The sequence below is a fragment of the Mobula birostris genome, chromosome 10 (assembly GCF_030028105.1).
Source record: "Mobula birostris isolate sMobBir1 chromosome 10, sMobBir1.hap1, whole genome shotgun sequence".
Classification (NCBI taxonomy): domain Eukaryota; kingdom Metazoa; phylum Chordata; class Chondrichthyes; order Myliobatiformes; family Myliobatidae; genus Mobula; species Mobula birostris.
The window spans coordinates 11,750,795-11,767,147 of NC_092379.1; the positions used below are offsets into that span (position 1 = coordinate 11,750,795).

The 16,353-nt window shown below is 48.3% G+C and overlaps 1 protein-coding gene across 2 annotated transcripts in view; it reads left to right on the plus strand.

Annotated features, from left to right (window-relative positions):
* LOC140203823 (mitogen-activated protein kinase kinase kinase kinase 5-like) overlaps positions 1-16,353 on the plus strand; it is a 182,807-nt gene that overhangs the window by 146,348 nt on the left and 20,106 nt on the right. For both annotated transcript variants that reach the window (XM_072269917.1, XM_072269918.1), the window contains exons 20-26: positions 753-794; positions 3,001-3,085; positions 3,253-3,332; positions 6,146-6,206; positions 8,374-8,479; positions 11,407-11,465; positions 14,024-14,127. In XM_072269917.1, the coding sequence (XP_072126018.1) occupies positions 753-794; positions 3,001-3,085; positions 3,253-3,332; positions 6,146-6,206; positions 8,374-8,479; positions 11,407-11,465; positions 14,024-14,127 (537 nt within the window). The remainder of the gene's footprint in view (positions 1-752; positions 795-3,000; positions 3,086-3,252; positions 3,333-6,145; positions 6,207-8,373; positions 8,480-11,406; positions 11,466-14,023; positions 14,128-16,353) is intronic.

Genomic DNA, 16,353 nt, shown 5'->3' on the forward strand with positions numbered 1-16,353 from the left:
CTGTCTGTGCCCCTCATAACTCTGTCAACCTCTGCCATATCTCCTCACCTTCTCCGCTGCAAAGGAAGCAAACCCAGATGACCTGATTGCTCCCCGTAACTGGAACACTCCATCCCAGGCAACTTCTTACTGAACCTCCTCTGCAACCTCTCCAGTGCAATCTTGTCTTTAATGATCCTCTTTTTTTTGGGGGGTGGAGCGGGGTTTGGTGGGGGAAGGTATCTTGACATTCTTGGTAAGCCAGCGTTTGTTGCCCAGGCCAACGGAGAAGACGGCGATAACGGTGTGGCTTTGCGGGTCCTGTCAGATGCACTCTTTAAAACTTAACCAAGAACACCAATGGTAATCCCCCAGCTTCCAAAAAAAAACAGTTGTTCTGTAAAATATAGGAGAATAATTCAGCCATTCAGCCCATCGATAGACTGGATAGACACCATTCTATCATGGTTGATAATTATCTCCCTCAATCCCATTCTCTTGCCTTATCCCCGTGACCTTTGACACCCTTACTAATCATGAACCTATCAACCTCTGCTTTAAATATACCCAAAGACTTGGCCTCCGCAGCCGTCTTTGGCAACGAATGCCACAGATTCACCAACCTCTGGCTAAAGAAATTCATGAAATTCCTGTTCTAAATGGTCATCCCTGGTCCACTTGGCTTCTACACCCAGATGTTCCACCATCTTGTGCTCCACTGGTTGGTCCCCTTTGTGAGGGCAACACAACTCAAGCTTTGCCTTTCCTTCCAGGTAGCGCCTGAATCTGAAGCCCCTCTTATTCAGAAGGTGGAGGTGAGTTACCAACCTGCTGGCAGGGGTGGGCACTGCCTTATGGTCTGAGAGTGGGGGTGGGGGCGGGCTTCACCTAGCGAGCTCTGGGTGAGGATTCACAGTGTACAGCACTGCACAGAAGTCTGAGGTGCATATATATACGTAGCTGGGGTGCCCAGGACTTGTTGCACAGTACTGTATTTGTGAACGTGAGTTTGTAAATCTGACAGGAGCAAAGAATGTTGGGGGTGGCCAGGGTGGAGCGCTGTGGGAGGGGTATGGGTCAGGTGGCAAAGAAGGAGTGCCAAGGGTAGGGAGGTGGTGCCCTGAGACACCAGGCAAGGTCATTTCATTCCAAACAATTGGTTTATTGATCATTACAGAATGTCTCTCTGGTGCTTCCCGCTCCCTCCCCTCTCCCTTCCCCTTTTCCCAACCATGATTCCCCTCTCCCTGTCCCCTTCCCACTCTCAGTCCACGATAGAGACCCAGATCAGAATCAGGTTTATCATCACTCACCTATGTCATGGAGTTCGTTTTTCTTCGCAGCAGCAGTAAGACTGTAGGACATAGGAGCAGAATTAGGCCATTCGGCCCATCGAGTCTGCTGTGCCATTCCATCATGGCTGATCCTGGATCCCACTCAACCCCATACACCTGCCTTCTCCCCATATCCTTTGATGCCCTGACCGATCAGGAAATGATCAACTTCCACCTTAAATATACCCACGGACTTGGCCTCCACCACAGTCTCTGGCAGAGCATTCCACAGATTCACAACTCTCTGGCTAAAAAAATTCTTCCTTACCTCTGTTCTAAAGGGTCACCTCTCAATTTTGAGACTGTGCCCTCTAGTTCTGGATACCCCCACCACAGGAAACATCCTCTCCACATCCACCCTGTCTAGTCCTTTCAACATTTGGTAGGTTTCTATGAGATCCCCACACATTCTTCTAAATTCCAGTGAGTTCAGGCCCAAAGCTGCCAAACCTTCCTCATATGTTAACCCCTTCATTCCCTGAATCATCCTCGTGAACCTCCTCTCCAATGACAACACCTCCTCTCTGAGATATGAGGCCCAAAACTGTCGACAGTACTCTAAGTACGGCCTGTCTAGTGTCTTATAAAGCTTCAGCATTATTTCCTTGCTTTTATATTCTATTCCCCTTGAAATAAATGCAGTACAGTGCAATACATAAAATTAAAAGTCAAAGGTTCAGTTAATATCAGAGAATGTATACAATATACAACCTGAAGCTCATACTCTTCACAGACATCCACGAAACATTACTACAGTTCTGTGCAAAAGTCTGAGGCTCCCTCGCTATATAACTGTATGTGCCTAAGACTTTGCACTGTACTGTATATCCAAACATCCTGTACAATGAGTCGCTTGTGTTTTCCAGGGATGGGAAGGGATTGAAGTCTGCAGGCGATGAGGTGGAGAGGAGGGCGGCAACAGGGTGGGATGGGGACTGACGTTTCGGGGCTGAGTGAGTGGGCCGTGGGTGTAATGGGCGAGAAAGGGAAGAGTTCAGACTGTTCCACGTCAGGGCATAAGAGGAGAGCCCCCTGAGGGGACCTTGACAGGCGTCGTCCCACCCCAGGGTGCACACTCTGGACTCAGTGGCGTTTGCTTGACTCAGGATGGGGGTGGCGGGGGCAGTCAATGCCTTAAGGTCAGCTTCAGCACCAGCGATCGGAAGATCAGGGTTCAATTCCCACCAAAGACTGTAAGGAGTTTTGTACTCCCCCCACCCCCGGGACCGTGAGGCTTTCCTCCGGGTGGTCTGGTTTCCTCCCACGTTCCAAAACGCATGTAGGTTAGAGTCAGTGATTTTACGGACATGCTGTGAAGCTCAGCGACTCTTGCGGGCTGCCCCCAGCGCATCCTCAGACCGCGTTGGTCGTCGACGCGAGCAGCGCATTTTGTTTCGGTATTTCGATGGACGTGTGACCAATAAAGATAATCTTCAAAGTGTTTCCTGGGGTTGGGGGGGGGGTGCGGTCCCCGTTTGAACTTTGGGGTTGCGGTGCTGGAGTCTGGGGTGTCTGTTTGGGCCCAGCCGCATTAACTGCGGGTGTTGGCACGTCACGCCAGCTTGGGAGGGGCGCGGCCGGCCTCCGACGCTCATCCCACGCGTGACACCTCGTGTAGCTACTGCCATGTGTACCCTAGGAACGGGGAAGCTGCCTGACGGCTCACCGTGTGGACTGTGTGTTTCAGGTGGAGGTCCCGCTACAGAAAGTGTTCAACGGCTGTCCCTTGAAGATTAATTGTGTGACGTCCTGGACACACCCCAACACCAGAGGTAATGTCTGCCTGTAGCTCAGACCGACTGTGATCTGAACCGTCTCCATCAACGAACTTCAACTTGTGTTTTTCAATTCATTGACAGTGAGATACAGACTGATGAAGTAACCGTGGCAACGGTGACAGTGTGTGGCCGTGGATAACTGGCTGATCTTTGTTTTGCAGCCCAGCACCTTATACTGGGGTCAGAGGAAGGGATCTACACCCTGAATCTAAACGAGCTGCAGGAAGCCACATTAGAACTGGTAAGGCCAAGTGTATTCACGGTCTCCTACAGAAACATAGAAACCTACAGCACAATACAGGCCCTTCGGCCCACAAAGTCGTGCCGAACATGTCTCTACCTTAGAAATTACTAGGCTTACCCACAGCCCTCTATTTTTCTAAGCTGCATGTCCCTATCCAAAAGTCTCTTAAAAGACCCTATCGTATCCACCTCTACCACGGTTGTCGGCAGCCCATTCCACACACTCACCGCGTAAAACCGTACCCCTGACATTTCCTCTGTACCTATTCCCCAACACCTTAAGCCTGTGTCCTCTTGTGGCAACCATTTCAGCCCTGGGAAAAAGCCTCTGACTATCCACACGATCAATGCCTCTCATCATCTTATACATCTCTATCAGGTCACCTTTCATCCTCCGTCGCTCCAAGGAGAAAAGGCCAAGTTCACTCAACCTGTTTTCATAAGGCATGCTCCCCAATCCAGGCAACATCCTTGTAAATCTCCTCTGCACCCTTTCTATGGCTTCCACATCCTTCCTGTAGTGAGGCGACCAGAACTGAGCACAGTGCTCCAAGTGGGGTCTGACCAGGGTCCTATGTAGCTGCAACATTACCCCTTGGCTCCTAAATTCAATTCCACAATTGATGAAGGCCAATAAACCGTATGCCTTCTTAACCACAGAGTCAACCTGCGCAGCAGCTTTGAGAGTCCTATGGACTCGGACCCCAAGATCCCTCTGAACCTCAACACTGACAAGAGTATATTCTGCCATCATATTTGACCTACCAAAATGAACCACTTCACACTTATCTGGGTTGAGCTCCATCTGCCACTTCTTGGCCCAGTTTTTCTACAACACACGCATTCATATGCACCCACCAGACACACAACACACATATATACCACTCTCTCTCTCACAAACACACAAACAAACTGTAAAGAGCTGTAAACACAGCTCAGTACATCACAGAGACCAGTCTCCCCTCTTATGGACTCTGTCTACACCTGTTGCTGCCAGACTAATCAAAGACCCCTGCCCACCCTGGACATTCTCTTTCCCGCCCCTCCCATCGGCCGAAAGGCACAAAAGCCTGAAGCACATCCCACCAAGCTTGAGGGCGGCTTTATCCAACTGCCTACAGACTTCTTGTACAACAAGATGGACTCTTGACCTCACAGCCTACCTCGTTACTGTCTCACATTTTATCCTTTACTGCACTGCCCTCTCTCAGTAGCTGTGACACTTTACCCTGCATTGTTAGTGTTTCACCTTGTTCTACCTCAGTGCCCTGAGTGATCATCTGATCTGCATGAACAGTATGCAAGACAAGCTTTTCACTGTAGCTTGGTACATATGACAATAATCAACCAATTCCAATTTGTAAACAAGAGAAAGTCTGCACGTGCAGGAAATCCAAGCAACACACACACAATGCTGGAGGAACTCAGCAGGCCCGGCAGCATCAGTGGAAAAAAGTACAGTTGATGTTTCGGGCTGAGCTCTGCTGAAGGGTTTTGGCCCGAAACGTCGACTGTACTTTTTTCCATTGATGCAGCCTGGCCTGCTGGGTTCCTCCAGTATTTCATGTGTGTGCAATTCCAATACACGTCTGCATCCAGGTGTAAGCGAAGGGTACTGTGCAGATTCCCACTCCCTTCCCCTCTTTCCAACCATGACTCCCCGCTCCCTGCCCCTCTCCCACTCTCAGTCGACAATGGAGACCCGTATCAGAATCAGAGTTATCATCACTCACGTACATCATGAAATTTGTTTATTTTTGCAGCAGTATGGTGCAATACATAATACATAAAATTACTACAATGCTGAGCAAAAGTCTTAGGCAACACACATATATGTGTGTGTGTGTGTGTCTATATATATATAACTGTGCCTAAACTTTTGCACAGTACTGTGTAGTGTGGATGTATTCATACAGCATCCATCAATTCACAAGGATATACAGTTTACTCATTTATATTGATAGGTATGAACATATTTAAACCCAAGCTGTAGATACACTTGAAAATTTATGGTATTTTATTGTGAGCTACATGTACAGATTGGCCTTGACTGTGCTTCCTAACTGTGCAGAGTCCTGTGCGTATATTAACCCTTCTGACCTTTGCACATGATGCCTTATGTACGTACTGTACGTTGACAATACACTCGTGCTCCCTGTATGTGACACGAAAAGTAAAACTTAACAAACACTTGCATAATAGCGAGTAAACATTCAAAAATAGCGAGTAACATAATAGCGTGGCTGAGCTCAGCTGGGGCCTGGCCTTTCCTGTCAGTGCTGCCCCCTCGTGTTCGAGTGGTGGCACGACAGGCTCTATTGTGCACGTCTGTACGCTGCCGGAAGACTACCATCGGTTGCCAGACATCTGTCGCTCAGGGTCCTGGACTATATATGTTTTTTTTTGAGTGAATATGCTTCTTTGCTCGATATTTTGAATTATGTTACTCGCTATTTTTGAATGTTTGCTTGCTATTTTAAATGCACCTTGGCCCCAGAGGAACACTGTCTAGTTTAGCTGTATCTGTTTGTATGATAGTTAACCTTGATTTGATTTTTGTCGCCTGCGAGCATTTGTTAAGTTTTAGTTTTTTGTGCATTGCCTGGATTACCTGTAACTTGCATTCAGATCTGCTCTTTTTGTGTCTGAGTGCAGTGGCTTTATCTGCCTAGCCGTGTACATTGGCTGTGTCTGTCTGCATTACCTGCTTCAGTGCCCATGTATAACCCCTGTCTGTGTGTCACTTGCATGGGCGAGATCACGGTAAACTGACACTGTCCGGCACTTAAACCCCTGCTTTATGCCTCACAGCTGTATCCAGGACGATGTACTTGGGTCTACGTTGTCAGCAACATGTTAATCAGTATCTCAGGTAAGGCCGGGCTTGTGCTGAGAGCTTCCTTATCTCAACTCATCAAAATATCTTCTCTGAAGAAAACAATTGCACGCTCAAGGAAGGGCGTGTGCAGATATAGAGCTGAAATTTGGGGCTGTGTACATCCTCAGAACTTCCCCCTATCTGACAAGCTAACCACAAATCTTTAGCTGCAGATGGGTTATCACGTCACTTGAGAAAACTGACTCAACAGCAGAGCTGGAAACTCACTGCTTTGGCAGAGAGAGAAATTATGGAAATGTACAACTCGGGGGCCATTCAGTTCTTGGTATCAACGCTGGGCTAAAAAAAAAAATCTATAACTAATAGGCTGGTCTCATGTTATAGAGTCACAGAGAAATACAGCACAGAAGCAGGCCCTTCAGCCCATCTAGCCTGTGCTGAACCATTTGGACTGCCTACTCCCATCAACCTGCAGCAGGACCATTGCCCTCCATAAGGTTCTCTTTATCTGGGTTTAGCACCCGCGTGAAGATCTGATCACACTTTAGGTCCTGTTTATGCAGAAATAGAGAAAATTCTACAGGCTCCACGAACTTTGTTCCTGATGGCAGCAGCCCGAGGAGAGCATGACTCGGGTGGTGGGGGTCCCTGATGGTGGATGCTGCTCTCCTGCAACAGCGTTTCATGTCGATGTGCTCAACGGTGGGGAAGGCTTTACCCATAATGGACTGGGCCGTATCCACTACTCTCTGTAGGATTTTCTGTTAAAGTTTCCAAAATCGACACCACCGTTGTTGGCTGAGGCAAAGTGGTGACGGATCAGCGTTTAGGAGGGAGATTGACAGTCTGACTGAGTGGTACCACAGCAACGACCTCTCACTCAATGTCAGTCACTCAAAGAGCTGATTTCTTTGTTCTACTGTGAATGCCTGCAAGAAAATGATTCTCAGGGTAATATGTGGGGATATATGTGTACTTTGATTCTAAATTTTCTTTGAACTTTGAAGTCTGGCCAGGACACTCACACCCAAAGGAGGGTCTCCAGGGCCAGCTGAAGTCTCATCCACCTCTCACATGTGGGAGTCACTGCTTAATGGTGGAACTTAGTGCAAGCACCACATTTAGAACCATAGAAACCATAGAAACTACAGCACAGAAACAGGCCCTTTGGCCCTTCTTGGCTGTGCCGAACCATTTTCTGCCTAGTCCCACTGTGTTTTGATGTCCATGTGATAAATAAGAATCTGACTCTGAACTTGGAATTGACATCTGATAGACGCACCCAAATGTAATCTACCTCTTCCACTCCTTGACAGGTCCCCCTGACCAACTATGGTGGGAGGCACCTTTTTACTGGAATGTGTCCTGAAACTGTGTATTCCTCTCCATAAGACGCTGCCTGGCCTGCTGAGTTTCTACAGCATTTTGTGTGTGTGGCTGTAGATTTCCAGGATCTGCAGAATCTCTTGTGTTTACCTTTTCACTTTGTTGTTCTATCCTCCTTTTTGTCATTGAAACCTTCCCTGCGATTAATCCCTCCACTGGCCAAACCTCTGTTTCATTTAATAACTTCAATAGCTTTGTCTTCATAAATCTTCAATAACTTTGAATAACTCCTTTAAGTCTTCCCTGAAGGTGACCATACCCAGCTTCTCCAATAACCAAATGTCCTCATCCCTGGAATCACTTGCAAAGATCTCACTCAAGGTATAGAAGCATAATTAGGCCCTTTAGCCCATCAATACTGCACTGCTAGTCCATCATGGCTGATCTATTTTCCCACGCCTTCTCAGCATAACCCTTGACACCCTTACTAATCAAGATCCTACCAACCTCTGCTTTAAACTTACCAAATGGCCTGGCCTCCACAGCTGTCTATGGCAATGAATTCCATGGGTTCACTACCCTCTGGCTAAAGAAATTCCTCCTCATCTCTGTTCTAAAGGCACATCCTTCTGTACTACACAGTTGCGTTTCCTTTTCTGGTGTCTGATGCGGACCGTGTTGACAACGAGGAGTTTGTCTGCAGATTTTAGAACTGTCTTATTTATGGAGTTTTTATTGAAGAGATTATTCAGTCACTGGGCAAAAAAAGTGGCACAGCACAAGATTTTTGTGCACAGCGGTCATTAGAAATTAGAGGGGACATTGCTGTCACAGTATCGGTGCTGCTGTTAATGAGTTTCGGTTGTCCTTCCAGGGAAGGCGATGCAGCTACACTCTCACAGCTTGTTGGGACTTTACGAACAGGCCAAAAAGGAACAGAGATCAATGGTTCACATTCCAACACATCGACTCTTAGCCAGGTAAGGCTGAGCCTAGCCGGGCACTGCTGGGATAGTTAAGCGCGCTTGAGTCCAACCGTTTTACTTCCTGTCTCCAGTCCCGTTCTGACATGTCGGTCCATGGCCTCATCTTCTGCCAAGGGTGTGAGGAGCAACTCCTCGTAATCCATCTTGGTAGGTTCCAACCTGATGGAATGGACTTCGGTTTCTCCTTCCCGAAATTTGTTTCTGTTTCTTTTCTTCTCCATCCCCACTTACCTCTTGTCTGCCTGTCACCTCCCCTGCTGGCTCTCCTCCTTTGTCTAAAGGTCCACTCTGCTGTCCTGTCAGATTCCTTTCTCTCCCGCCCTTTACCTCTCCTACCCAACTGGCTTCACCTATCACCTTCTAGCGATCCTCCTCCCCCTCATCCCATCTTTTTATTCTGCCATCTTCCCCCTTCCTTTCCAGTCCTGATGAAGAATCCCAGCTCAAAACGTTGGCTGTTTATTCATTTCCATAGATGCTGCCTGACCTGCGTGAGTTCCTCCAGCATTTTGTATGTGTTGCTCTGGATTTCCAGCATCTGCAGAATCTTTTGTGTCCATAATGTAAGTGGACCAGTTATGGGGCAGCCAGGGAAGTAGCATACTGGGACACACTTCCCTCTGGTCTGGCCTGGCCTGGCTATTCTCAGCCCAAGTTCTTTTTGTCTACAAACACTGGACATAGTGGTCACACAGCATTAAATTATTGGACCCAAGTTCAAATCTCACTTGCAGCAGATTATAGAGACATACAGCACAGAAACAGGCCCTTCAGCCCATCATGCAATTTCTGACTATCTTGGTGGCCTCTTTATAAGATACCTCCTTTACCTAATAGACTGACCAAGAAGTGTCCCTTCATGTCTTCTCCTGCTGTAGCCATTCACTTCAAGGTTCAACATGTCGTGCATTCAGAGATGCTGTTCTGCACACCACTGTTGTAACACGTGGTTACTTGAGTTACTGTCGCCTTCCTGTCAGCTTGAACCAGTCTGGCCTTTCTCCTCTGACTTCTCTCCTTAACAAGTGCTTTCACCCACAGAACTGATACTCACTGGATGATTTTTTTTGTTGTTGTTTGCTCTTTGCACCATCCTCTGTAAACTCTACAGACTGTTGTGCGTGAAAATCCCAGGAGATCAGCAGTTTCTGAAATACTCAAACCACCCCATCTGGCACCAACAGTCATTCCGCATTCAAAGATCACATTTCTTCCACACTGTGACGTTTGGTCTGATCAACAATTGAACCTCTTGACCGTGTCTGCATGCTTTCAGGCATTGAGTTACTGCCACATGATTGGCTGATTAGATATATACATTAACGAGCAGGTGTACAGGTGTACCTAATAATGTGGCCACTGAGTGTATAGTAATCCATTTTCCAGCACTTGGTTTGCGGCCTTGTTGAATAAAGTGCTCATCTAGATACTGAATTGTTGTGAGTGTTCCTGTCTGCACCATCCCCTCAGGCAGTGCATTTCAGATTCCAGCCCCCCCCCCCGAATGAAAAATTACTTCCTCAGATCCCACTTAAATCATCTGTTAAGTTGATCCCCTCCTGCTTTGGACAGCTCTGCACCTGGGAAAGGTTTCCTCCTATCTCATACTAGGCAGCCATCGATCCCAGGGGATCACGGGTTTGCCCCTCTGGTGGACTGTGTCCTCTCCTGGGCGGGAAGATTTGAAGAACTGGCTGTTGCCCCTGCAGCGAATTCCCCCTCTCCACGTCACTGACGTAGTCCAAGGGAAGGGCAAGCGCCGATACAGCTTGGCTCCGGGTGTCATCGCAGAGGTTGCCAGAGTGAAGTTATAAACAACATCAAGCTGCTTTAGTGACCCCGGCTCCGGATTTCTTCCTCGGGGTTTACTCCCGAAGCCTTTCCCGCGGGTGGGTATGGCTACAAGGCAGCGGAGGTTTAAAATCAAGAGTTTTCCTTCTCCTAGGCGGGCTGCCATCCAAGCCCCACCTGCCCAACCTCCTATCTAAGCCCCCCATATTTCTGTATATCTGCAGACCTTAAATTCACACAGTAGTCTGGAATTGGGGGGGGCGGGGGAAGCAACTAGTCTTCGTAACAATGTTTGACGACCCCTGGCTTGTTATAAAACTGAGAAAATCTGCAGACGCTGGAAATCCGACACAGAATGCTGGAGGAACTCAGCAGGCCAGGCAGCGTCTATGGAGAAGAGGGGTCTCGGCCCGAAACGTCGATTGTTTACCCGTTTCTGTCGATGCTGCCTGGCCTGCTGAGCCCCTCATGCACTTTTTGTGTGTTGCTTGTTATAAAAACCTACTTGGTTCACGAAATTCTCTGTCCATGTCCAGTGTGGGCTTTGCGTGAGTGGTGGTTGGCCATTGTGTACAATGATGGTGATAGGAACCCGTGCAGGAGAGTTTTTAAAGGGGAAAAGACTGGGGCAGTCCCACTCTCTCAACCTCTGAAGTCCAGGTCCAGTGGTAGGAACAAGCATCACAAACGGAGGTCTTGCTCGGCTACAGTGGGTGACCATGATGTGTTCTGTGCCTTATCATGCCCTTCGCTCTCCACGGAGCGTGGCAGTACTGCCAGCCCGGCCGTTGGGTCTCGCGGTAGATCTCATCCGCCCCGTCCGCCGGACCCAACTTCACGGACTGGAACAGGCATGTCCCTGTCTCACTGGGGTATGAGGCCGCCGGCCACTTTCACCTGTCAAAGCGGCGTACCGGGGCATGGCCTCTGTCGCGTGCAAACAGCTACTCGGAGCCGCAGGTGAGAGCCGAGTGTCCGGTGGGGACCAAAGGTGAGTGAGTCGCCCAGGTATGGACACAACCAGAGGTGCTACCCCTCCCTGGACCTTACGTGACTGTGGGCTACGTAAAGGAATGGAAAGTACTGGGTTAGCAGCGTTGTGCTTAGGTGTGTTTGTCTGTTCCCTGCAGGAAGAATGCAACATCCAGTAAGATTCCAGACACCAAAGGCTGCAGGAAGTGTTCTGTTGGTAAGTTGGTCGAAATGCCTCTACAGACTCCCCCTCACCTAGTCCCACTCTGCACCAATGTCCTACCCTCCCTTCTCATTATAACCCTCCCCAATATAGCTCACAATCCCACGATACATCCCATTCCAATGACTGTAACACTAACATATCCCAAATCTCTAAAGTCCCCCAGCACCCATCCTTATCATTGTAACCCTCACTTTTAACATTGCTATACCTGCTTAGTTGGGGTCGACCATGGATGTTGCGTCCCAGCTGTCTACGTGATAAGCAAGCCAGTAAGATATGGAGAGCAAGGTGTTGCCCATGCAGGAGGCTCCCCCTCTCCACGCAGCTGATGAATCCAAAGGGACGGCGGAGACCGATACGGTTCGGCACCGGCGGCGTCGCAGGAGTTGCCGGTCAGCGTTGAGCTCAGTGTAGGGGCTCCAACTCCGGACTTTTCCTCGGGCTTTACTGCCGAAGCCTCCCCCACGAGTGGGCGTAGCTGCAGGGCAGCAGAGGTTTGAGATCGGAGTTTTCCTCCTGCTGGACGAGCTGCCGGCCACGACTGATGAGCCCGGTCAGCCCAGAGCGACCGGTTTTAAGGGACCAGTAACCCACCTCTGCTCCTTCCCCTTCTCCGCCAAGCCACTCGTGAAGGCCAGGAGCTGGACTTGGTTGTCGGAGGCTATTTGAGATGCACGCTATTGGGAGCATTTAATAGATAGTGGGAACTCGTCCCCTTTACCACCCCCAGCAATGACAACCATAAGGAATCGTATGCCATTCCACTCACACTGATACCCAACTGATATACCCCATACCAGTCACACTGATATTAATTTAGTCTATATCTTTCATGGCATACCCCACACCAATTACTGAAACGATGTATAGCCAACAGACATGAGTATAATATTGAAATGTACCCAACATCCCTCACTGATTCCCTCCACACTCCACGCCCACCCATCACTATAACGAAGACACCTTATACCCCATTGTATGTAAGTTTGCATTATTGACATCGTTCTCCTCCACACTCTCACAGTAATTGGCTGTGTACCCCTTATCCAAAATGTTTGCGGCTGAAAGTGTTTTCAATTCCGGATTTTGGAATGTAGAATGAGATAGCTTGGGAAGGTCATCATTCCCGACTCGGAATTGATGTGCTGCTGGTTCACACTTGTTCAACACACATACGTACTGATGCAGCCGTTCAGCATGTTAGATTTTCATCAGCGATAATCTCTGTGAATTTATCAGTGTATTTCCCTGCTGCTTCATGATCAGCAGATGCTTTATCACCACAAATAATCAGAAAATTAAGTTGTCATAAACTTCTGCAACCAGCCAGCTGAACATTCACAACTACCTTCAATTTTCAGTTTTGTGGTGATGGATCTTTGCTTGTTTCATGATCGGCCACCATTAAGCGTCATGCGTTCACTCTGAGGCTGACGAATCCACTCTTTCAATCTTCATTTCTCACCTTATGCAGCGTTTTTCTGTTTTCCATCAACTTCTGTTCCATTACGTATGTGAGGTCGCTTCTCAGAACTGTCTGCGGTGCGCAGAGAGCTGTGCGTCGCCTGGGAACCTCCCCAGCGCCTTGTGGAATTTTCCAATTGTGACGTCACGTCAGCGCTCGAAATCATTTTGGATCTTTGAGGTCTTTGGATTTTTGGATAAGGGGTACTCAATTTGTACTGATACACCACAAGCCCATTATTGTAATTAGATTATGAAGACACTCAGTCCTCTTTTATTGTCATTTAGTAATGCATGCATTAAGAAATGATACAATATTTCCTCCGGTGTGATATCACAAAATACGGGACAGACCAAGACTGAAAAAACTAACAAAACCACATAATTATAACATATAGTTACAACAGTGCAACAATACCATAACTTGATGAAGAAGTCCGTGAGCACAGTAAAGTTCAAAGTCTCCCGAAAATCCCACATCTCACGCAGACGGGAGAAGAAAGAAAACTCTCCCTGCCATGCCCGACCACAGTCCGACTCTGAGTCGTCCGAAAACTTCAAGCCTCCAATCAGCCTCCGACACAGAGTACTGAGCGCCATTTCTATCCAAACGATTCGACCTCAATCTCGGTCGCCAGCAGCAGGCAAAGCCGGGGATTTTGAGCCCTTCCCTTTGGAAGATTCTCGATCACGCAGTAACAACAGCAGCGAACTGGTGTTTCAGAAATTTCTCCAGATGTTCCTCTGTGCTTTCACGTCTGTCAAATCAGAATTGTCCACGGCCCCTATTTAACGGATACGATATCAATTTCACCAGAAGGCTGCGTGCGTGCATCGTGCTGCTCTCTCTCCTCCGGACTTCTGTACATTGTACCTCGCATTCCTCACTGCAACTTTGATATTTGCCACATTCCATGCAGTAACACTGTTACACTCCACAGCTATTATAACTATGTTATATCCCACACATCTCACCTCACAGTGATGCCCCGATACCCCTCAGTGTGACACTGACATACCCACACATCGCATTTCACACTTCTGTAACACCAGTCTGGTCCTGAACCCGTTTTCTGTTTCCGCAGTACGAAACTCTCCCACTGGCTGCTGTTACTTGTGTGGAGCGCTGGAGTCCAGCATCGTCCTCCTGCAGTGGTACGAGCCCATGCAGAAATTCATGCTCATCAAGGTGAGTGCTCCCACCCTCGCCGCCCGCTCACCGTGGTCCGTCAGCTGGCAAGCTGGAGTTCAGCGGGATGTCCATCATTCAGGACCCCCATTGCCCTTCCTGCTCTGCGAGCCATGCCGCCCGGCAGTCCCCTGGTTTTTATCCTAAACTAATCACCAACCGGTACGTCTTTGGACTGTGGGAGGAAACCGGAGCACCCGGAGGAAACCCACGCGGTCACGGGGAGAACATACAAACTCCTTGCATTAAGCCAGCTGAGTGTACAACCCTCTGCAGCCTCGTTCGGTCCTGCACAGTGGGGGCTCCATACCAGGTGGTGAAACAACCAGCCAGGACGCTCTCCACCATACCCCTGTAATCATTGAGAGGAAATAAAATAATGTACAGACATCTGCAATGATTTTTCTCACAAGCCGCTCCTAGCAGTACCCTGAGGGTCCCAGAATCTCAATTAGATTCACTTTATTGCCAGTATGTGAAATTGTGGTTGGGTGCCAAGAATGAAACCCAGTTTCTACGTGTGCACTGTGGAGAGCATTCTAACTGGCTGCATCACCGTCTGGTACAGGGGTGGAGGTTGGGGGGTGGGGTGGGGGCTACTGCACAGGATCGAAATGAGCTGCAGAGAGTTGTAAACTCAGCCAGCTCCATCATGGGCACTGGCCTCCATGGTATCCAGGACACTCTGGAGGAGCGATGCCTCGAAAAGGCGGCGTCCATCATTAAGGACCTCAATCACTCAGGTCATGCCTTGTTCTCATCGCCACCATCACGGAGGAGGGACAGGAGCCTGAAGACACACACTCAACGATTCAGGAACAGCTTCTTCCCCTCTGCCATCCGATTTCTGAATGGACATTGAACCCACAAACACTACCTCACTACTTTTTTATTTTTGTTTTTGCACCTCTTATTTAATTTAACTATTTTATATAATACATATATTTACTGTAATTCACTATTTTTTCTCTATTATCATATCTTGGTACTGCAAAGTTAACAAATTTCACAACACATGCGGTGATATTCAAGCTGATTCTGACTCCCATAACAGACAACACAACAACAACCAACAGTTCACAAGACAATAGTGCAAACAGCCATGAGCAATCAACAACTAGCAGAACGGCCACTTCCACAAATGTCAATAATTAAACTTAAGTAAATGTGAACATATTATTAGATTATGAGAACACTCAGTGCTCGTTTATTGTCATTTAGAAATGCATACTTGCATTAGGAAATGATACAATGTTTCTCCGGAGTGATATCACAGAAAACAGGACAAACTAAAGACTAACACTGACAGAACCACGTAATTATAACATATAGTTACAGCAATGCAAAGCAATACCATAATTTGATGAAGAACAGACCATGGGCATGGTTAAAAAAAAAGTCTCAAAGTCCCCCATAGCAGGCGGCAAAAGGGAGAAACTCCCTGCCATAAACCTCCAAACACCGTCAACTTGCTGATGCCTTGGAAGCAGTCAACCACAGCCGACACTTCAGTCCATGCGTCCGAAAACTTCAAGCCTCTGACCAGCCCCTCCGATACAGCCTCCCGAGCGCCACCCTCTGCCGAGCGCCTTCGGCCTCTCCCCGGCCGCTGAAACAAGCAAAGCCGAGGATTCGGGGCCTTCTGCTCCGGAGATTCCGGTTACCACACGGTAGCAGCGGCAGCAAAGCGGGCATTTCAGAAGTTTTCCAGATGTTCCTCCGTACTCTCACATCCGTCTCCATCAAATCAGAATTGTGCACGGTCCCCTACTTGACAGATTACAGATATAATTCACCGGAGAGGCTGTGCACGCTGCCATCGCGCCGCCATCTTCTCCTCCCATATGAACAGACTTGACAATTATCAAACAGAATGAAGAGAGCAGGAAGGACTATTTTACGGATGTTGTGCAGGGGCATTTAGGGTATTACACCTGAGAGAGTTTCGTTGAGAAGCTGGATAGCTACAGGAGAGAAGCTTCGGAGGTGACCTGGTGGTGATGGACTTGTAGCGTCTCCCTGATGGTGATTTGGTGAGTAGGTGACCGCTAGGGGCGGGTGGAGTCAGCAGTCATTTTCTCAGCTGTCGTCTTCGCTCTGGCGATGAGCAGGTCTCTCAACGTCGGTAGCTGACAATGAGCCTTACCGATCAGTTTGGGAATCAGGCTGGGAAAGGGAATGAGGAAAGTGGGATCAGCCGTGGTGATAAACGGTGGAGTGGACTCC